General features: G+C 40.6%; 1 protein-coding gene across 3 annotated transcripts in view; it reads left to right on the plus strand.

Moving 5' to 3' along the window:
- The window catches only part of CUL1 (cullin 1), a 77,053-nt gene that overhangs the window by 31,662 nt on the left and 22,385 nt on the right, over positions 1–23,006 (plus strand). For all 3 annotated transcript variants that reach the window (XM_029062617.2, XM_029062618.2, XM_029062620.2), the window contains exons 3-8: positions 13,173–13,347; positions 16,545–16,712; positions 17,956–18,006; positions 18,250–18,340; positions 19,539–19,702; positions 22,715–22,877. In XM_029062617.2, coding sequence (XP_028918450.1) covers positions 13,173–13,347; positions 16,545–16,712; positions 17,956–18,006; positions 18,250–18,340; positions 19,539–19,702; positions 22,715–22,877 — 812 coding nt within the window. The remainder of the gene's footprint in view (positions 1–13,172; positions 13,348–16,544; positions 16,713–17,955; positions 18,007–18,249; positions 18,341–19,538; positions 19,703–22,714; positions 22,878–23,006) is intronic.

The raw sequence follows: 23,006 nt of genomic DNA on the forward strand, positions 1-23,006 counted from the left end.
TCAGGTTGGACACAGTCCCTATACTACATGAGGCTCAGTCTTTATCCCTATTTTATAGATGAGATAACCAAGGCACAGAGAAGTTAAGTGATTTGTCCAAGGTCACAAGTGATGGATCCGGGATTAGAGCCCATGTCCTGACTCCCAGGCCCGTGCTCATGCCACCAGGCTATGCTGCTAGTGAGGGAGGGGATACCAATCCCCAATACCATGACCTTCCCCCTTCATGGATTTCATGGGTGGGCAGGTAGAGACTGTGCAGCCGCTAGCCCCAGCCCCCCAGATCAAGTCAGTGACATCACTGCTACCCAAGGTCGTTCCAGAAAGTAACTGTGGGTCTCTCTACCGTATGAACTATGACCTCTTATATGTACTTTGCCTAGAAGATCTAACAGACAGGAGTCTAGAGGATCTTCTAGAGGAGGAGCCTGGGTCCTCTTCTTGTGGGAGAGGGCATGTGGACCTTAGCACTTGTTCCTTAAGTAAATATAATAATAATAATGTTGGTATTTGTTAAGCGCTTACTATGTGCCGAGCACTGTTCTAAGCGCTGGGGTAGACATAGGGGAATCAGGTTGTCCCACGTGGGGCTCACAGTCTTAATCCCCATTTTACAGATGAGGGAACTGAGGCCCAGAGAAGTGAAGTGACTTGCCCACAGTCACACAGCTGACAAGGGGCAGAGCCGGGATTCGAACCCATGACCTCTGACTCCAAAGCCCAGGCTCTTTCCACTGAGCCACGCCGCGTGCACCTTCAGGATCCCAGCAATCTGCAACCCGTCATCCAACATGGTGAAGCAATTCCAACCTTTGTGTTGGGACACTTCAGTTTATTGGCACTCGAGATAGAAAGGAGCATTCCAGGAGCACCCATGCAGTCTCTAAACCCCTTCACCCCAGCCACAATCCCTCCAGGGGCCTCCACTCCTTAAACAATACTATTGAGAATTCAGCCAAAGCCTAGAGTTTGCTTACCTGCTGGTCAGAAGTAACAGTAACTTTGACAGGGGTCAAAAGGCCAGCTGGAGGAGAATAACATTCATGTTCCAATGAATGGGGTAGTCCCTATTGATGATTTACACTCACTAGTACTCCCAGGTGTTAGATCACTGTAGGAGAGTGTGCCTGGCTTACCCTGAATAGGGATTTGAAACATGGATTTGGCTTCTGTGTGCATTGTAATTTGACTAGCCGCCTGAGTCTGGTCTGCTTCTCGTGAGTGAAGTTCTCCAGGATGCAAAGGGCGGAACAGTCAATGGATCAGGGTACTGAGATCGGCATCAAATAAAATAATAGCACTAATAATTGTGGTATTGGTTAAATGCCAGGGTAGATCAGGTATATGCAGATTTGGAGTAAAGTCCCTAATCCACATGGGGCTCACAGTTCTAAGTAAGAAGGAGAACAGTTATTGAACCCATATTTTTCAGAGGAGGAAACTGAGGTATGGCAGTTAAGTGATTTGTCCAAGGTTGTGCAGCGGCCAAGTGGTGGAGCGGGATTAGAACCTAGATCTTCTGACTCCGAGACCTCTACTCTTTTCCACTGGTCCACACATTGCTTCTAGGCCATGGTCCTTCATTTGTCTCAGGCAGGTGGGGCTCATATTTGGGAACTGTACTATACGTGATACCTATGAATGAATATGTATGTTCAGTGTCCTAGAGCAGAGTTTGGTGAACTTGAATTTCTCTAGAGAGGAGAAAATTACATGCTTTCTCTAGTAACTGAGTGGTCCTTAGACAACTTGGGAATCCAAATATCACTTGTAAGGAGTTTAACGGCCAGCAAGGTCTTCCATTCCCAGCAAGTAAGCAAGAGAGGCAAACTCTATTGTTCTCTATCCAGGTTTTTTAATGGAATTTATTAAACCTTACCAAATGCCAGGCACTGTACTAAGTTCTGGGTTAGATACAAGATAATCAGGTTGGATACAGTCCCTGTCCCACATGGGGCTCATAGTCTTAATCCTTATTATATAGATTCAGTAACTGAGGCCAGAGAAGTTAACTGACTTGCCCAAGGTCACTCAGACAAGCAGTGGAGCTGGCATTAGAACCTAGGTCCTCTGACTCCCAGGTCTGTGCTCTTTATACTATGCAATGCTGCTTCCATCCCCAGTTGTAGAGATTCCCAGCATAGGACTCTGGAGCAAGTGTTCTCTTACTGGTCCAGATAGAACATTGTGGATGGACTGTGTTGGGTCCAGTGTGGACATGACTCCAGATTGTTGAGCGATGTGACCGTTGAGCCATCAGCACCGCTGTTATGTTAGCAATGTACTCTATCTGCCAGGTTTCGGAGGCAGTGTGTGTGTGGAGGATCCTTTCTAAGAGGCCATCTGGAATTTTTCTTTTACTGGGCACCGATTCAGTTCTTCAAGGTCCCAAATAGGCAGGCAGCCACCCACCTTCTTGGGGATTAGGAAGAAGCAAAAATAGAATCTTTGTCCCAGCTCTGAAGCTCGTTCTGCCCCCGTTTCTTGGAAGACCTGAGTGCCTTCAGAGTGTCTTTTAGGTAGCCAGGTAGATGTACTGAGTACCTTGGAAGCAGGAAGAAAAGAGAATCCCCTGTATAATGTGGAAGCTGGAGTGTATCCTTGGGGAGAAAGCCTGTGTTACTTTATTCTTGAAGATCATAAGAGTTATCTTGGTATCCTTCCATTTCTTCCCCAAACAGTTACTCCTAGATTACTCCAAAACATTCATTTGGTAATATTCGGATTTACACAATGTTTAAAAAGTCTTTTTCAGTAGCTCCATATTTATAGCATGGATGGTATTTCTGAATTCATGTGAGGGAAATAACTCCAAAATGGTTGCTATGTTTATCCAATCCCATTGCAAGTTTATAAGGAATGTTCTGTAAGATAATTTTGAAGGGATATACCAAAAAATGAAAAATATTTATTAGGCAAGTAGGAATGTACTCCCTATGGGGATTCAATACGTCTTCTCCCGCCTACTTAGACTTGAGCTTCATGTGGGACCTGATTATCTTATATCTATCCCAGTGCTTGGCACATAGTAAGTGCTTAATAAATACCACAATTGTTATTATCCACTGAAATTGCAGCCTTGCAGCTCCCTGTGTGTGCATATATGTAGATTATATATGATGCTGGTAAGAGTTTAATTATTCCTGAGTCATGCCAGCTTCTCCCCTAATTTAAGATTATTCATTCATTCTGTCATATTTACTGAGCATTTACTGTGTGCAGAACACTATACTAAGCACTTGGAAAGTACAGTTTGGCAACAGATAGAGACAATCCCTACCCAACAACAGGCTCACAGTCTAGAAGAGGGAGGCAGACAACAAAACAAAACAAGTAGAAAGGCACCAGTAGCATTTCAGCCTCTAAACTCCCTTATTTCTAACCTCTCCTATTGAAGGAGAAGACAAATATATAGTATACATTTCAAATCAGTGCAAAAGTAAGTTATTAATTTGAAATACAACTTCCCATAATGGGACTACTACTTTTTTGTAATGGGAAAACAGATTTTTTTTTCTTCTTTCTTTACCTAGAAACCAAACCAAGAATAAATCCCAGGTTGGAGTGGCTCAGAGTCCTGAAATTTCAATAATAATAACAGGAATGATTGTGCTTAGTACTCAGGTAGATAGGATCAGCTCAGATCAGGCACAGTCCATTTTTCCACATGGGCCTTGCGGTCTCAGAGGGAGGGAAAACAGCCATTTATTTAATCCCCCTTTTACAGATGATGAGGAAACAGGCACAGAGAAGTTAAGTGACTTGCTCAAGGTTATAGTAGATCAGGCAGGTGGCAGCACCTGGATTAGAACCTAGATTCCTGGGCTCTAACCACAAAGCCATGCATTTTCTCCAAAACTTGTCCAAACTTCAGTACTGAGGCAGAGAATGAACAAAGGGAGGGAAATAAAGCTGCTAACTCCTTTGAAAGTCTTCTGAAAGCTACAAGTCGTTTGTATTTTGGCCACAGCAAATAAAGTTGGACACAGTCTCTGTCCCAAATCAGGCTCACAGTCTTACATATTGTATTTAATTGTATTTATTGTCTCCACTCAGATTCCACTCTAATGTATACTTTGGAGCCTGGCACTAATCCTGTGGTTTGGTAAAAGACACTTCTGATTTTATCCAGTCACTGTGTAGCAAGCGCATAGTAAGCACTCAGTGCCAATATTCATATTATTATTATCATCCAATATATGCCTATAAATCTCGGGGGTAGATCTGAAGTGGGGAAGGAAGCAATTGTTAACTGAGTTTGTAGTTTATGTTCATTTTCAGTTAGTGAATATTAGCAGAATTTCTTGATGTGAAAAATTGTAAGCCTGAAGACAGTGATTGTGTCTACTACTGCTACTACTAATAATAGTAAATGCTAATTAAGTGCTTACTCTGTACTAAACACTGTACTAAGTGCTGGGGTAGATTTAGGATAATCAGATTGGACAAAGTCCCTGTCTCTCATGGTCCTCACAGTGTAAGGAGGAAGGTAGTAATTTTATTGTGCTGCCCTGCACAGTCAGTCAGTGGTATTTATGGAACACTTACTGTGTGCAAGGCACTGTGGTAAACACTTGGTAGAGTATAATAATAATGGTAGTATTTATTAAGCACTTACCATGTGCCAGGCACTGTACTAAACACTGGGATGGATTCAAGCAAATCAGGTTGGACACAGTGCCCGTGCCATGTGGGGCTCAGGGTTCACAGTCTCAATTCCCATTTTACAGATGAGGTAACTGAGGTACAGAGAAGTGAAGCGATTTGCCCAAGATCACACAGGCAAGTGGCAAAGCCAGTCTTAGAACCCTTGGCCTTCTGACTCCCAGACCCGTGCTCTGTCAAGAAAAACAATTGATTGTCATGTTCTTTTAAAATGATATAAGCCTTGGGTTTATTGAGAAGAGCTAAACGTATTTTGTTGTTTATCGTAATTTCAAATGGGGGTACATTGAGACCCTGCTATAAGGTGGCTCGTTATAGCATGGATATTGCTTAAATGTAAGTCTGTTTTTAAAAGTACTGTTCCCTTCACCTCTCTATGATGTATGATCTTGAGACTGACTTCCAAAATTATTGTTGAGGGGGACTTCTATCCATTTCTGGTTATCGACTCCTGTTTCAAATTTTAATTAGTTGAGGCTGGTAACCAGAACTGGGGTTGGGGGGGCGATGAGTATCTGATTGTATCATTATTATTACATTTGTTAAGCACTTACTATGTGTCAAGCTCTGTTCTAAGCACTGGGGTAGATACAAGTTAATCAGGTCAGTCAATCAATCAGTTGTACTTACTGAGCACTTACTGTGTTCAGGGCACTGTACTAAGTGCTTGAGAAAGTACAACACAACACATTCCCTGCCCAGACCTAGTTTACAATCTGGAGAGGGAGAGCAGTCTAGAAGAGCAGGACTGCCCTTGTTGCATGGTCTAAGTGGGAGGAAGAACAGGTATTGAATCTTCCACTTTACAAATGAGGAAACTGAGGTAAAGAGAAGTTAAGTGACTGGCCCACTGTCACACAGGGTTATCGAATATTTGAACATTTAGAGATATTTTTTAAGGAGCGTTGTTAAAGACATCTGATAGGAGAGTTGATTTTTTTTTTGGTATCTCTAGCTTCCCATTCTAGTAGTAAGGGATGAACTTTCAAGCCCTGTTTATACAAGTGTTTCCATATTTTGAGTGCCCCATGATATACCTGGCTTATATTTTTCAAAAAAGTGGTGTTTTGTGGGGTACAGTTTCCTGTAGACTTTCATGTTACGAGTTAAGATTCATTTCAGAGTTAATCCTCTCCTTGCCTTCTCCCTGCCCTTCTTCGTTCCCAAAAACTTTGTTGATCCCCGCTCCGCCCATGCATCCTAAACTCCTCCATTTCCCCCAACCCCATTAGTACGTTCTGCTCCACAGTCCCTTTGTACCATAATTTTTTGTGTTTTTCCAGCTTTAATTTTAACCTCAGCTGCATTCATCATTACTACAACTGCCCACCTGTTCACTTCTCCTTAACAATAATTATGATACTTGTTACTTGACACTTATTAGGTGCCAAGCACTGTTCTAAGAACTAGCGTAGATACAAATTAATCAGGTTGGACCCAGTCCCTATCCCACATGGGATTAAATGCCTAATCCCCTTTTTACAGATGAGGGAACTGGGGCCCAGAGAAGTTAAATGACTTGTCCAAGGTAACGCAGCAGACATGGTGAAACTGGGGTTAGAACCCAGGAACTTCTGACTCCCAGGCCCGTGCTCTTTCCATCAAGCCATACTGCTTCACTGCTTGTAGCTACACCTTCCTATCCCTGTCAAAGCCAAGGTGTTTGTTGCAAGGGTTGAATAAATTGGAGTAGTTGGGAAGTTAGTGGATATTTCTCAGTCAGAATACAGAACAGTGTTGGAAAAAACCATTGCGTGAGTGTGCACAGTGTCTGTACAGACAGGCATACTATAACATGACGTTATTCAAGAGCATAACCCCTGCCACTATAAGAAAAACATTGCTTTCTTTGCTTGAGCTATACTTTGTGCCCAAGCCTGAGAGGTAGAGGACCTGAATTCTTCATCACAGCTCTGTCGCTTGCCTGCTTAGTGACTTTGGACAAGTCACTTCTCTTCTATGGGCTTTCAGTTTTCTCATTTATAAAATGGGGATTATACACTTGTTCTCCCTCCTACTTAGACCCTGAGCCCCATGTGGGATGGACTGTGTCTGCCGTGATTATCTTGTACCTACCTTTGGCACAGAGTAAGCACTTAACAAAAGCTGTAATTTATTATTATGGAACAGTGTGTTTCTTGATGATTCAGTTCCTCTACACTGTAAGCTTGTTGTGGGCAGGGAATAGGTCTGTTATATTGTACTCTCCCAAGCGCTTAATACAGTGCTCCTGCACACAGTAAGCACTCAATAAATACGATGGACTGACCAACTGACTCAGTTGGTGGATAGCACTGTAAAAACAAGTTTTTCTGTGCTGCCATGCATATACCTCAGCGAGAGGCCTAAAAATTAGGGTTATTGCATAAAAATGCAATGTTAAGGATTAGGTGTATAAGCAATCCTATATATAGTAGTAGTGCAGCTCACTGCTGATATTTAGCTCTGGCTGCCTGGAGAAAGTCATGTGAAACGGAATAACAGACAGTTGTATTAAAGTTACACAGAGGAACAGACAGAGCCAAGACATAGCTTGTTTGAACCAGGAGTTTACAAGAATGTACTTTCCCAAGCGCTTAGTACAGTGCTCTGCGCACAGTAAGCCCTCAATAAATATGATTGAATGAATGAATGAATAAATGAATGAAAAATGCCCAATAAATAAATGTAAAATTTAATCTGTGAATTTAATCTATCCTCACTTGAAATATTTCAATTTAGGGGCTACACATACTTTTTGGTAGTCTCATATACTTTTATGGCTCTGGAGGGATAGTTTTAATAGAACAACACTCAGCTGCCTGGTTTTAAATTTTGCTGTAACATTCACCTAAGCATTTGTTTTGGAATTAATTTTTTTGTGTATTTTCCAAATTAAAAATATTTTATTGCTTGGCCTTGTTTCATCTTTCAAAAATAAGGCCCAGGATTTGAAACCATAATTAGAAAAACTTTCAAGGGATCTTTGCAATGGATCTGCATACCTACTGCATTCTATTTCCATATCTATTCCTATTTAAAGAGTTCCTGGTTCTGTCGCTCTATATATATCATTTTTGAAAGGCTGCATGTTGGGGTACGATGAAATCGTGAAAATTCCTTCTGAGAGTTTTTTTGTTCTTTGGGTTTTTTTGTTTTGTTTTTAAAAAACAAGATAGAGGAGAGATTTATGCAGCCAAGCCTTTTTATTGTTTTCTCACAGGGGATGTGATCACATTAGCTTTCTCTAAAGCTTTCTCTGAGACATACCCAAAATGGGTCGTATGTCCCAGGGCCATGCTCAGAGTAGATTTTGCATGAAAGGTTAGGGGATAGGACTGTTTCTCTAGTCTCCTGCATCTAGCTGTTAGTCTCCCTGTCTGTGGACTGGTGAAATGCCCCTTGGATATGATTATCATTTGGCAAAAATAATTGATCTTGAAGGTCTCATTCACTCTGTGGCCCTGACTGAATCTTTGAAACCTGGGGAAGGCTATTTCTTATAAATTTTTGCCTCCAATTTGCATTCAAGGGGCAATGGTATGATTATCATTTAGTTCTTGTTGGTACAAAAATCTCTGTTGAATGTAGATTGTAAATTATTGTACACCATTATATGACATTTTTTTGAAGAGTTAAAACAGGAATCTTACAGCATGTCATCATAACCCTTTGCAACCATTCTTTGCCTCTGAAGTATGTTACTGTATTAGTACTGGTTTTGCTGCCTGTAAAGAAAGTGTTCTTTTTATAGAACTCTCCCAGCCCGCAAACACAAGGGGAGTTCTCGGTTGCAAGTTTACAGATCAATTACACTTCTTGGTGTTTGGAATCAGTCAATCTTCCTGTTTTTGGTGGCCTCTCAACAGGTGGTGATACAGATGGTAAATATCTCTGGGCATAGGAAAGCAGTTCATTATTAGCATGGAGGTCATTTTATGTTTTTCAAGAGTTGAAGTGAGAGCATTTTAATCCATGGTATATTAAATTCCAAATAAAGGCAAAGTCCTAGTTACACTGGGAGAATACTTTTCTTTTATGTTTCCAGAGCAGAGCTTCCTACTTTCTCTAGCGGACATTGACTCTTCCCTCAATAAAGTAAAAGGTATTAAGGACAGTAGAGAGTGAAGTCTGAGTGTTCAGAAGTCATCCACAAGGTTCTCTATTATAACATGACTAAGTGGTCCCGGATCGCCTCAGCCCATCGCCTAGCCAGAATGCTCCCCAGGACCAATGTCCGGTTGCCCAGCAATGTCTGCAAGGTGTAGAATCCCCCCGGTTTTTTCCCTTTCCTAGACTTGTGAGAATTGGGGGGCCCCGAAAATTAAACTCCTTTCTTTGACATCTCTGACTGCTGCCACCACCCATTGGTTCATTCAATCTTATTTATTGTTCACTTGTATTTTTTAAGTGTTTACTGTGTGCAGAGCACTGTTCCTTGATGATTAGCCGCGAACAGCAAGGGAATCACTGGGGGGGTCCGGCCAGTCGCCAGATGTCCCTCAGCTTCCTGGCCACATGTGGTTCCACTCCTCATCTTCATCCTCCCCCTCCTCCTCCTACCACCGGGAGCCACCCAGGCCCCTCCTAAGCACAGACATGGAGGTTAGAGCTCTAGCTGCCTTTAATTAAAAAAAAAATTGGAATAATTGTAATGAATACATTAGACCATAAAGATAAAAAGAACCCCAATCCAAGTGTCTTTTCCCCTTTTTCCAACCTGCTTTTCCTCAAGGGTCGACTTTCATCACCTCCTGCCTCCCCACCCTGCCCCAAGAAGACCCTGACTGCCTTCCTGCATGGGTCTTGTCCCAACTTCCTCTGGCCCATCCCTCTCCAGCCTCTCTTGGGGAATCTCAGGTTTCGAATTCACACCCCCACCCCAGACCCCTCCCTTGGGATTTTCAGACACTTGAGGGGGACTGCCACCAATTCACATAATTACCGTGATCCACTTCCTTTGGACCCCAGTAAGAACCTCTTCTGCTCCTTGTCCCAACTGTTCCTTAAAATGGCCATGGGGCGGCTTCCTCTACAGCTGGCTGCGTTCCAAGATGAGTCACCAGGAAATTCCTACTATGTAAGCAGATTAGCTCTTTCAGAGATTGTCACAGGAGTGATTTTTTTTTAACCTGTTCTAGTAATTTCTGAGGTTTCCCTCCTTCATCTCTATCCTTGGGTCTAACTTGAGTGACACATGGAGAAAGCCTTCTAAGTCCCACAGCACTTATGTACATATCTGTAATTTATTTATATTGATGTCCGTCATCCCCTCTAGAATGTAATCTTGTTATGGGCAGGGAACATGTCTTTCAACTCTTGAATTGTACTCTGCCAAGTGCTTAATACAGTGCTCTGGCACACAGTAAGCACTCAATAAATACCCCTGATTGATTGATAGAGCTTACCTTGTTAAAGAACTTTTCTTGTGCCTATATTCTAGTTATCATCTTGCACTCGTCTGTACAGTAGCTTATAATCTACTTGTCATCTTTTTCTAGCTCCTTTTTTACAGTTCTCCTTATGAATGGATTTGCTTCTGTTTCCATTTATAATCTGGCACATATGAATTTTTAAGCCTATTCATCAATGTAGAGCATATATAATAAGCAATACTTCCTAATGTTTCCAAATTTAGATTTGTGAGGGTTAAACTCAGTTCTATGTCAGTAGTTAGCAATATCATAAAAGTATATTCCCAATAATGGGAATATCAAGGCTTTGTTTTTTTTAAATTCAGAAATGCTTCAATTTGTAGTACACCCAGTTTGCCTATAAAATGAGGACTGCGTTCTTTCACAACCCCCGATTGTGTTACAGAAAACTTGGGTTATTCAAGCTGTCTTCAAATTTATGATACAGTTGTGTCCTAAGTTGAAGCAATGTTGATTGGAACCAGATTTCCCAATGAAACAATATTATAAATAGCAGATTGATTCCTGAACCAAGTTTAGAATATCATGTTGTACTAAAATTTTCCCAGAATTATGTTCTCAATCAATAATAGGTGAGTCATAAAACTCTACTAGTGTATTTATGAATCAGAGAGATTCCACGATAGACTAGTTAATTTTTATTTCTTTAGAAGTAAAATGGACATGAAATCAGATAGGGCCACCACCTCTAAACCCGCCCCCTCCTCCATTCTGCCCCCTCCTTTTTGTTTTCTCCCCATTTTCCATTGCAGCTCGGCTCTACCATCTGCACTCCCGGAGTACCCTACCAAAAAGTGTGCGTGAAGCAGTCTGATCTAGTAGATAGAGCACAGGCCTGGGAGTCAGAAGAACCTCAGTTCTAATTCCAGCTCTGCCTTGTCTGCTGTGTGACCTTGGGCAAGTCACTTAAATTCTCTGTGTCTGTTACCTCATCTATAAAATGGGGATTAATTCTTTGAGCCTCATGTGGGACACGACTGTGTCCAACCTGATTAGCCTATGTCTGCCCCAGTACTTAGTACAATGCCTGACCCCTAGTAAGCTTAACAAATGCCATTAAAAAAATGTGGCTAAAGTTGTAAACCGAAACCAATGGGTTGTAAAGCTGAAACGGGTATAAATTTAGAAATGTCGTTGTACTATTTGTTGAAACTCAACGTAGCTCAAGATGAGAACGCGCCTGTACTCACCTTGGCCGATTCTGCTGTCTCCACAGAGCTCTTGTTGTTGGGCAAATGTTCCATAATTCCCTAATCAGCCAATCACTGATATCGCTTGAGTGCATACTGTGTGCAGAGCACTGTGCTAGGTGTTTGAGAGAGAACAGGACAGTAGAGTTGAAAGACATGTTTCCTGCCCATGAGGAGCTTATAGTCTGAAGGGGGATGTTCTTGCTAAAATGTGAGGGGAAGACCCCTGTTTTGGCAAAGCTAAGTGTTTTCAAACAGTTCTGTGGGAATAGAAGTGGTTTTGTTGTCTAGGAAATTTTTCCCGGGTAAATGAGTATGAAGTATTTCTTTCAAATAAACAGGACTTTCTTCTTTCTTTCTTCAATTTAATTTTCCTACCTAGTTTTCTGAAATTTGTTTTAGCCATTTACCTTTTGATTCCATGTTTTTAAAGAGATTCTTCACTAATCAGTTTGTGACTGAATCAGAGTTTTTATTGGCAGAATACAAGGCTGCCCATTTAAAGAGGGTCCATCCCATTTCAAGGCAGTCTTAATTGAAAGAAGAAACAGTGTGACCTGTTAGATGGATCACAGGCTTGGGAGCTAGAAGGATCTGGGTTCTAATCCACGACTCCACCACTTGTCTGCTCTGTGATTTTGGGCAAGTAACTTAACTTCCCTGTGCTTCACTTACCTCATTAAGATTGTGAGCCCCATTAGGGCCATGGACTGTGTCCAATTTGATTAGTTTGTATCTTAATACAGTGCCTGGCACATAGTAAATGCTTAATAAATAACCATTTTTTAAAAGAATACGTATATCCTAATTGGAATAGTCAGTTCATAGCATTGAAGTGAGATGTCAACTTCCTCCTAATAAACAGGAACTTTAGTTTGTGTTTTTACTTGCCATTAGTTATTCCTGGATCTTATTAATAAAGTCAGGGGGATGGAGTAAGTAATAATTAATTTTTAATAATTTTCTCCTTAGTGTTAACTCTTAAATGTTAAAAAGTACTTTCATCCAGCAGTATTGATATTGACTGCCTTTTGTGGTAGAGAAAACTGTAGTAGGCACTTGGGAAATTGATAAAAGAAAAAAATCAGTGTTCATACTCTCCAGAAACTTCAAGTTTAATGGGGAGAGAGACAGAAATAAATTGTATACCTGCAATAGGAAAGGAAGGAAAATATACTTACTGGTATCAACAAGAGTACAGAAAATAAATCAGTAAATTGTGTTGTACATAAATGAAATATGTAAGTCGATATGCCCTCAACTAGGTATCCAGGGGACTGTGGGAGGCCTGGAAAATCATTTGGAATGCTTCCTGAAGGAGGAGGGTTTCCAAGAGGGCTTTGGAAATGGGTGGGGGAGAGGAGATTTAGAATCCAGTCTGGCAGATGTGAAGAGGGAAAGAGTTTCCAGCAGGGAAAAGGTGAGGGCAGTGGTTAGAGGTAGGAGAGTCAAGAATGAAGAAGAGCAAGGACGTTACATTGAGGAAAGTCAGGAGGGTGAGCTGTGAAGTAGCAGAGAAAGAGTGGATTCAAAAGAAATAAAGCAGATAGAGCACCTTGAATCCAACATTCAAAAGCTTCCCTTTGATCTTAAATGGGGAGCCATTGGAGGTTTTTGATGAGTGGAGCAGTGCATTGTGAATTCCAGTTTAGGAATATGAGCTGGGCAGTAGAGTTTAGTGTAGACCTAAGAAGAGAGAGGCCACAAGCAAGAAGACCACAAGGAGACTGGCATTAACACAGTGGAGAGATGATGGGAGTTTAAATGATGGTGATAGCGTTGTTGTGATGAAGAAAGAACAGATCCAGGAAAAACTGTGGAAGAAAAACTGAGAGGATTGATTTTTATTTTAACTGTTTCTCATAGCTAAAACACACGCTCTGTTCCTTAACCTTTTCACTAGTCATGTTTATAACTACTGTACTAGTGTACACCAGTCTAATCAAGCCCGAGGAGCTGGAGTCCCTCCTTCTAAGTCTAAAAAAGGTCAGACGCCCGGTGGAGCTCAGTTTGTTGGATTGGAACTCTACAAACGACTTAAAGAATTCTTGAAGAACTACTTGACAAACCTTCTTAAGGTAAGGTGATTTCTATTGGCATTGAAAACTCTTCAAAAGATAGAGCTTGTTGAAACTCGTAACTGCCATTTTATAATTTAACGTTCATTTTGGGATTTCTAGTCTTTGATAAATCATCATCTAAGACAAGCATCCACAGCTGGGGAAATTTTGGTACATTACAATCTATTGCATGTTATAATTATCTGTTTTGGGGTTTTTTTTTTTTAGCAACTATTGAGAACGAGGCATTTAGGAACACACAATAAATGCAAAAGATGCAGTCCCTTCCAACCAGGAGTTTACACTCAAATGGGGAAGACAAGTAGATACAAATTGCTACAATTTTTTCACAAGACAAAATTCTCTGGTTGTCTTTAGGTGGCATTCATTCTTCATTTACTCACCCACCCTCAATATTATTTCTCCTAAATTAACTATGTTGATCGTAAAGGTTTCTGAAAATAAATTCATGCTTATTTTGAGTATAACATAAGAATATGCCAAGATTATCTGCACTCACAATGTCTCTGTAAACACCCTTTTACTCTCAGTGTGATTTGCCTTGCCCCAAACTTCTTGCCTGGCAGAGAATGAGTCTCTTCCCTGTCACCTTCTCCTTGGTCTTTATTCCCTATAGCAGAGGTGGGAGTTTTGCTTTATATCCAGTCACTATAGAGTGGACGAGAACCGATTCCTTGACAGCAGAAATCACTTTCTGTTAATGTGGTTTGTGCTCAGCTTGCCGCATTTGCGGGTTCTACAAGTAAGAACCTATCCCGTCTTCCAATTCTTCCAGCTCTTAGAGCCACCAGCATGGCTGTCTTCCCCGCCCCACCCTTCCCACACTTTATCACACCCCAGACTCTCCCCACCCAACCTTTCCCACGCTTTCTCACACCCCAGACTCTCTCCGCCTCACCAGGCAGGCCCAGCCCTCGTACCAAGTTATGGAAACATGTTGTTTTCAATTTAAAGTTCACGGGAGGAGACCATACCACCCCTGAAAATATCTTCCGACCCGATCATCTGGCTTGGCCAGGGCTGGGAGAGTGACCTGCAAGTCAGAAAAGCTTGGGAGAATGGTGGCAGCCAGTCACTAAATTAAATACAAAGGTGTTTTTTTTTTACATATATGTAAGAAAAATGTCAGGCTTGGAATGGAGGCTGGGCAGCCCTGTTTGAGTCTCTGGTGGCAGCAGGGTTTAGATGGGGAGGTACATATTCAGGATTTGGGAAAGAGGCCAAGAAAGCCATTCCTGGAGCCCTAAGAGTGGAAAGGATAGGACCCCTGGGAGAGATACTTGTCTTGGCCAGAAAACACATCATGCCATTGTCACACATGGCATATAGAGCTTGCATACGAAGATGTCTGTTGGTACTCCACCCTGCGATGTGGAGCTGAGAATCAGTCAGTCAGTATGTTTTCCAGTCATTAGTATTTATTTATTGCCCACTGTGTGCAAAACCCTGTTCTAAGCCATTGGGAGAGGGCTCAACAGTAGAAGACACACTCCCTACTTAATATTTTTTTACATCTAGATTACTATATTGTTGTTTACCCATAATTAGGAAGAAATTATAATCCCAAATTATGTTTTCCTTACTGGTCCATTCATGGTGACTGAGGGGTAACCCATGTTTCAGTATTTTATAAAATTATTTTGTTTTATAAATTCAATTTTATAAAATGTGGATTAAATTTCTCCCTTCATTGGTAAATAATTTAGCAGTCTGTAGCACTCACCCAGCACTGTCTTTCTAAAGCACCTCTATTCTTATTTTGAGTTGGTAATACAGAAATTAATTGTTTGCCTAGTAGATGAGACAGTATAGCTTTATATATAAAAGGACTCTTGACTATAATCTTAATTGGATTTTAAATGAGAATCATAATAAGAATCAATTCTTTCCCGCTCATTCATTTAAACTCAGGCTAAAGAGGACGGAAATTCATTCACATGGGGTACGGTGGTATAGTGGAAGGTTCACTGGAAGGTTCATTTCTCATAGAAAGGCTATTGTTTAGCTTAGGCGTATGGGAACAAGCATTTTGACCAGCATAATACCCAAAAGAGAGTGGTAATTAGAAGAATGAATTCCGGGTTCATTTCCCTTAAAGATCTGAGGTATTTCTATCCTGAAAACAATAATCAAAATGTGTTTAAGGAAAACTCACACCATAGTAAGTGTGCCAAGATCAGCTCCACACATTTGCAACACAAGTTTTTCTTCCGGCATAGGAAACACATCCTACCTTGGTGTCATGCGTTTTCTGAAGCATGTTTCTTAATTCCCTAACAGGCTTCTCTGTAAAACTTGCAGTAATGGTATGCATTTTGGAAGAACTGGCTATAAAGTCTTATGTAGGAATTGCAGTATGTGTGCAAATTACATGTGTCTTTTTGGTCAATGTAAATTAACATTAGGTCATTTCCAAAGAATTCCCTTAATTATCAGCTACCATTATAGAATTTAGATGTGCTCTCCATAGCAAGTAGTATTTGGTCAAGATGTTTGTAGTAGATTTGGCAACATTACAAAGTTGTTAGATCTAGAGAAATTGCCCCTAAAGTAAGCTGTAGTTTCAAAATGCAATTTATTGCCTGACATGAATATTTTTGTGTCCTGTAGCAATGAAAATCATTTGTAATAGAATACCTTTTCCCTAGCTAAAATGATATTTAATGAATTTGCATCAGTAAGCAGTTAATTGATTTTTTTAAGATAAGGACCTCTTTTATCATTCTGCTAGGGAACATAGTTATCAATTCAGTTATACTGTACTCTTCCAAGCCTTTAGTTCTGTGCCCTGCACACAGTAAGCACTCAGTAAATTTGATTGAGCCTTTCTAAAGCCAATTGCAAAATCATAATAATAATGTTGGTATTTGTAAAGCACTTACTATGTGCAGAGCACTGTTCTAAATGCTGGGGTAGATACAGGGTAATCAGGTTGTCCCACGTGAGGCTCACAGTCTAAATACCCATTTTACAGATGAGGTCACTGAGGCACAGAGAAGTTAAGTGATTTGCCCACTATCACACAGCTGACAAGTGGCAGAGTCGGGATTTGAACCCATGACCTCTGAGTCCCAAGCCTGTACTCTTTCCACTGAGCCACGCTGCCTAAAATCATACATTTTACCCTAAATTTGTGTTCTTCATATTTACAACCTCTCAGATATCATTGTTTAAATGGACCTCTTTTGTTTCAGGATGGAGAAGACCTGATGGATGAAAGTGTACTGAAATTCTATACTCAACAGTGGGAAGATTACCGATTCTCAAGCAAAGTATTGAATGGGATCTGTGCCTACCTCAATCGACATTGGGTTCGCCGTGAGTGTGATGAAGGACGCAAAGGAATATATGAAATCTATTCAGTAAGGATCGATGACCTTTTTTTAAAATATACTTCATTCACCTGTAAGATACATCTTTCGTACAGAGTAAGGTGGGAATCCATCTAAGCAGTGGGGAGTATCTCCCCATCCTTGAGCCCCTGCAGCAGGGATAGAGAACACCTAGGCACTGTCTACTAGAATCCCTAATTTTTGGTAAACGTGTCCCAGAGATTTTTCGAGCACTGCATAGGTGGAGACAGTGTTACATGAAGTCGAATCATTGTGGGCAGGGACTGTGTCTGCCAACTCTGTCATATTATACTCTCTCAAGCACTTAGGACACTGCTTTGCACACAGTAAGTGCTCAGTAAATACAATTAATTGATTAAAGTCTTAGTGAAACGGCTTTTACATTTAAAAACCAAACTACTCTTTACAGTTGATTGTTATACTTCCATTGAGGTATGCACCAAACCTAAAAGAAAGGGTACTTTAATTCTGTGTAATATGTTAATGAGATCATCAGAAGAGGCCAAAACTATCCTCAGGTTGGGGAAATTTGACCTATTGGATCCATTTCCTTTAAGTTTAACTGTACTCTATTTTTAGAGCCCTACCTAATTTCATGGTGGGAGGAATCCAGAAATGTAATTCGGGTTTTGGTCTTCTTATGGATCATGGTAGTAAATGGAATCTTTATGGGGATAAGTTGAATTACTTAACCTCTGTGCCTCAGTTTTCTTATCTGTAAAATGGGGATCCAATACCCCTTCTCCCTCCTACTTACACTATAAGCCCCTTTTGGGACAGGGACTGTGACTGGCCTGGTTAACTTGTATCTTCCCCAGTTCTTAGAACAGTGTCTGACACATAGTAAGCACTGATAACACATTCCATTGTTATTTTTATTAGTATATGCCAAAATGTCTAACCAAGTGCTGACTGGATTTTGCTCTCTAATGTTGGATGTTATTTTGATATCTTGGTGACAGGTCTTTCTGTGAAATTCAATTTTATTATACAGTATGATTTGGGGCTTTGGGATCATAGGTTATCCTGTTTTTTAAAATAATTCATAAAGTTATCTGCCATATGGGGGATAATTTTCTCATTTCTACTTCAATCTTATAGGAAACATAAGTAGCCCTGGAAATGATAATAAAATTAATGTCGGACAGATGAGTACCAAATGGCTTCATGTAATCCATAACCAATGATGGCAGGAAAAATTGACACATCCAAATGCTTACTTTGTTTTCCTTTTTTTTTTTTTTTTAACTAGCTTGCTTTGGTGACCTGGAGGGATTGCCTGTTTAGACCATTAAATAAGCAGGTACTTATTTAGTTTAAGTTTTGAAGAGTTGTTTTAATCACCAGCAATAACACGTGAAGAATTACTAGTAACAAAAAAGAGCAATTTTCAGTCTTTTCTAACTTTCTATTTTTCCCTTTCCTGTTTCTTCCAAATCATGTGTACCCTTTTGATATCAAAATTGTATATTACTTAATTTTAATAATTTCCTAAGGAATTTTCTATGTAATTTCAAGTAGCAATTTTCTTCGTCCTTTTTCACAGGTAACCAATGCCGTTTTGAAACTGATTGAAAAAGAAAGAAATGGTGAAACGATCAACACAAGGCTGATTAGTGGAGTTGTACAGTCATATGGTAAAAAAAAATTTTCTTGATTTGTTTGTTGGTACTTAGGACTTCATGTGTAGAAGAAATACTGCTAGCAGATCTGTCTGTTACACTCAGTTACTGTTCAGACAGTATGCTTATATTTATGCTTACAGAGCACTTGAAAATTGGATACTGCGCATTCTAGTCATTTTTCTGTGTATACAAGCAGTTTTTAAATGTTGTAACTTAACTGTACAGTAGTGAAATCCTAGAATTGAGTGGGAAGATCTAGGCCTCTAGTGACTCCTAGATATAGATTAGATCTCCCTAAGAAGAGTTATATGTTAAAGCACAAGCCTGAGAATCATTGTTGAAAGTATCGTTGATGAAATGCTCTTGTTTGGAATTACTGAAATGTGCACGATAGCTCACCTGTGAAGTTTGATAGCCACAGGTGTGTTTTTTTCTTCTTGTTTTAACTGCTGAGCATAGAGAAATCCTGGGTAATGTTTCATCCCTGCTCCAAAACTTAGAGGTAAATGCATTTTGGGGTGCTAGAAGATCCTGTATCCTCTCTTTCTCTACCATTTGACATCCTCCTTTGGGAGTCAGGTGAAGTTGTGACAGTGCAGAGAGGATCACCAGTAGCCACTTCAAATTATGGTGACCCAGAAAGGTGGTCCTAGGCATGCTTATACCCACTTCTAGTGATAATAAAGGAAGTGGCTCCCAGCAGAAAATGTCCTAGGAAGCAATATAATTAATGAAAGAAATAAGAGCAGCTCAGTGGCATTTTGCATTTTTCCTCTCGGCCATGAAGGTGAATTGGTCAATTAGTTCTGAACTTTTGAATTTCTCTCTTTTTCATTGAGTAAAACACTGCTATTTATCCCTTTATTCATCCTCCCTCCCAACCCCACAGCACTTGGGTACATATCTGTGACTTATTTATATTATGTTTGTCTCCCTCTCTAGACTGTGAGCTCGTTGTGGGCAGGGAATGTGTCTGTTGATTGTTATAGAGTACTCTCTGAAAGTGTTTAGTATAGTGCTCTGTACACAGTAAGCTGTGAATAAATACAGTTGAATGAATGGTATGATTTTTGAAGTAGAACATCGTTATAATGTTTTACTTTATTGAAAGGATTTTCTATTTGGCTAACTTTACAGTAAAATGTAAAGGATGGACGACTTTATGAAGCAACACGTGAATCATATTAAATTAATCGGTATTTGTTTTCAGTGGAACTAGGGCTGAATGAAGATGATGCATTTGCTAAGGGGCCTACACTAACAGTATATAAAGAGTCCTTTGAATCCCAGTTTTTGGCTGACACCGAAAGATTTTACACAAGGGAAAGCACAGAATTCTTGCAACAAAACCCTGTTACAGAGTACATGAAAAAGGTAAGCTCCCAAGTAGACTGTAAGTGCCTTGTGAGCAGGGATTACCTCTACCAACTCTCTTGTATTGTACTTTCCCAAGTGTTTAAATGCAGTGCTCTGCACACAGAAAATGCTCAATAAATACCATTGATTGGTTGGTTGTGTAATTTAAACAAAACTTGTATCCAGACTTAGTGGATAATAAATGGGTTGTTTGTTAGAGGGAGTGAGAGGTAGCCATTTTGTTAAAAAGCACATCTGTGGCAACTCTGTATTATGTATGGTTGCAGATGTGTTAAGTACTTATACAGGTATATACGTGTATATATGCACATATATATCTGTATAAGTGCTCAACATGGCTTGATACACTGGAGAAAATGGACTATTATCCACCAGAGGACAACCCCAACCCCACAGCATTTATGTATAGATCTTTAAATTACATATTATCAGTTACTCATTTATTCATATTAATGTCTGTCTCCCCTGCTAGACTGTAAACTCGTAATGAACAGGGAGCATGTCTGCTAATTCTGTTGTATCGTGCTCTCTCAAGTATGTAGTACAGTGCTCTGCACATAATAAGTGCTCAGTAAATATGGTGGTTAGATTGGAGGAGGGTACTCTGCATCACTGAGTTGGAATTATCTGCTGTTGTTTCTCAGAATTCTCAGTGGTGACCCACTGCTTCAAGTTGTACTTCTGAATATCCTTATAGTATGTCTGCCCAAGTAGAGGGTAAGCTCCTTATGAGCAGGGAATGTGTCCCTTTTTTTTTTTTTGTGCTTCCTCAGTGCCCAGTACAGTATACTACACTGAGCGGAAGTTCAGTAAGTACTACAACCTGTATCTTTATAGGTGCCCAGGTTCAGCTCACTAAACAGCAGTTTAGAAGTTCAGCTTGTCCGCTCTCTTATCTGCTGGGCATGTCCACCCGTATGTGGTCAGGTTTCGACTTATATGTGACCTGAAAGTGTTAGAGAAGCCAGGAAGCATCCCCACCGGGAACCCGGAAATATGATAAGGGCCCCAAGGAGCCAACCCCACAGGACTTGAGGCAAAGAGCGTGGCTAGAGCACAGGCCTGGAAGTCAGAAGGACCAGGATTCTAATCCTGGCTCTGCCACTTGTGTGCACTGTGACCTTGGGCAAGGCACACTTCTGTGTGCCTCAATTACCTCATCTGTAAAATAGGGATTAAGACCCTGAGCCCTGTGTGGAACTCGAACCATGTCCAACTTAGTACAGTGCTAGGCACATAGTAAGCGCTTAACAAATACCATGTTAAAAAAAAAAGGTGGAGGGGGAGCCAATCTGGCAGATTCTGAAAAGGTTCAGATGGGTTGTGAGACTCTTCTCTTCCTCACTTCCGACACCCATTTTTCTCCTCGTATCCTGTGTTGAAACTGTGCTAGAGAATTTTAAAATTAATAATGATGGTATTTGTTAAGCACTATGTGCCAAACACTCTTCTAAGCACTGATTAGAATTGCTGCCATAATCACTATCTTTAAACAAAAAGGTGAAAATCTTACCGGCAACTATTGCGACTGACGTCTCACTGATTTCCATTCCTGGAAAAACTGGGCCAGAGTTTTGGACAGGCTGCTGAGCAGCATAAAGAAATTACTGCCTTTCAGAACCACAAGATGGCCTTGAGGCACGCTGCTTAAAGTACACAGGGTCATTTCAGCACAGCCATTCTAGGAGAAGTGCAGAGAGCAACACAAAATCTCAGTACCGTGTTCATTGATCTTACAAGAACACTTGACATCATCAGTTGGCTTAGCACATTTGCCTGCCTGGAGAATCTATTGGTCAGTTCCATGCTGGGTACACGATGTACTAAGAAAGTAACAGAGATTATGTATACTAGCATCTGCTAAAGCAATTAAAATCTAAACTAGCCATTACAAGATTATGACTTCTGTCTTCTCTTTAGCATCAAGGACATGGGAGCTTGGTGCCTGATGTGCCCGTCTGCCTTAGCTGGATCTTCCCCCAGAAATTGGGTCTCAGGACAGAAACATTGGCTATGGGCTGAAAGAGGCTCACTGAGAGTGGAGATTGTGTCTCCCAACTCTGTTGTATTTTCCTCCCCCAAGTGCTTAGTACAGTGCGCTGCACACAGTAAGCACTTAATAAGTAGCATCGATTGATGGATTGAATTTGGTTGGCTCAGGCCCTTTGGGGAAAGGCCTAATTTAGTCACCACAGGAGCCAGTATGTCTTGGGAAGTCTCAGCACAGGCTTGGGAGTCAGAAGGTCATGGGTTCTAATCCCTGCTCCGCCACTTGTCTGCTTGTGACACTGGGCAAGACCCTTCACTCCTCTGTCCCTCAGTTATCTCGTCTGTAAAATGGGGATTGAGACCGTGAGCAGCATTTGGGACAGGCACTATGTCCAACTGGATAAGCTTGTATCTACTGCTTAACAGATACCCCAATTATTAAGTATTTTCATACCCAGTTGTTTATTCAGTGGTAAGTGAATCCAGAAGCCCTGGATGGACCTACTGTGGACAGAAAGAAAGGCCGATGAGTGAGTTCTTTGCCTTTCCAGCAACTGTAAAGTCCAGGATTTCAAAGCATCGTGACGTTATTAAACCATCATTTCCAACTCATTCCAGTGTGGACTGAAGTGAGGATTCTCTTTTTTGTTGGGCTCTTTTTTGTAGTCATCCTAATAAAAAAAAAAAACCCTTAATAAAATAATGTCATGGCCCAGGTTCAGGTACAACTGAAGGAGCAAAGGACAACTTACTTTGTGGTTGCTAACAAAAGCATTACATGCTGAAGACTAAATCTGTAGCCATCATGGAATTAGTACAGGTTTTTGCATAGAATGTAAGCACGTTGTAGGCAGGGAATATGTCTATTGTTGTGTTGCACTCTCCCAAATGCTTAGTACAGTGCTCAACACACAGTAAATAATAAATACAATTGAAGGAATGAATGAATTTTATATTGGGCTATTAATTGTATTTCCGTGGCAACTTTAAAGATATTCATGTAACTATTTTGTTCTTTAGGCAGAGGCTCGCCTTTTGGAGGAACAGCGGCGAGTTCAGGTGTACCTTCATGAAAGCACGCAGGATGAGTTAGCACGAAAATGTGAACAAGTTCTTATTGAGAAACACCTGGAGATCTTTCACACTGAATTTCAGAATTTATTGGATGCTGACAAAAATGAAGGTGAGCTGCATTAAATTCCACTCATGTCATTCCTTGGAGGCCATCTCAGATCACCCCATTTCTGTTGGATCAGACTCTATACGCTCTGAAAGAAAAAGCCCATTGTCCTGAGAATTCTAAGGAATGCTT

Source organism: Ornithorhynchus anatinus, chromosome 4, assembly GCF_004115215.2.
Source record: "Ornithorhynchus anatinus isolate Pmale09 chromosome 4, mOrnAna1.pri.v4, whole genome shotgun sequence".
NCBI lineage: Eukaryota > Metazoa > Chordata > Mammalia > Monotremata > Ornithorhynchidae > Ornithorhynchus > Ornithorhynchus anatinus.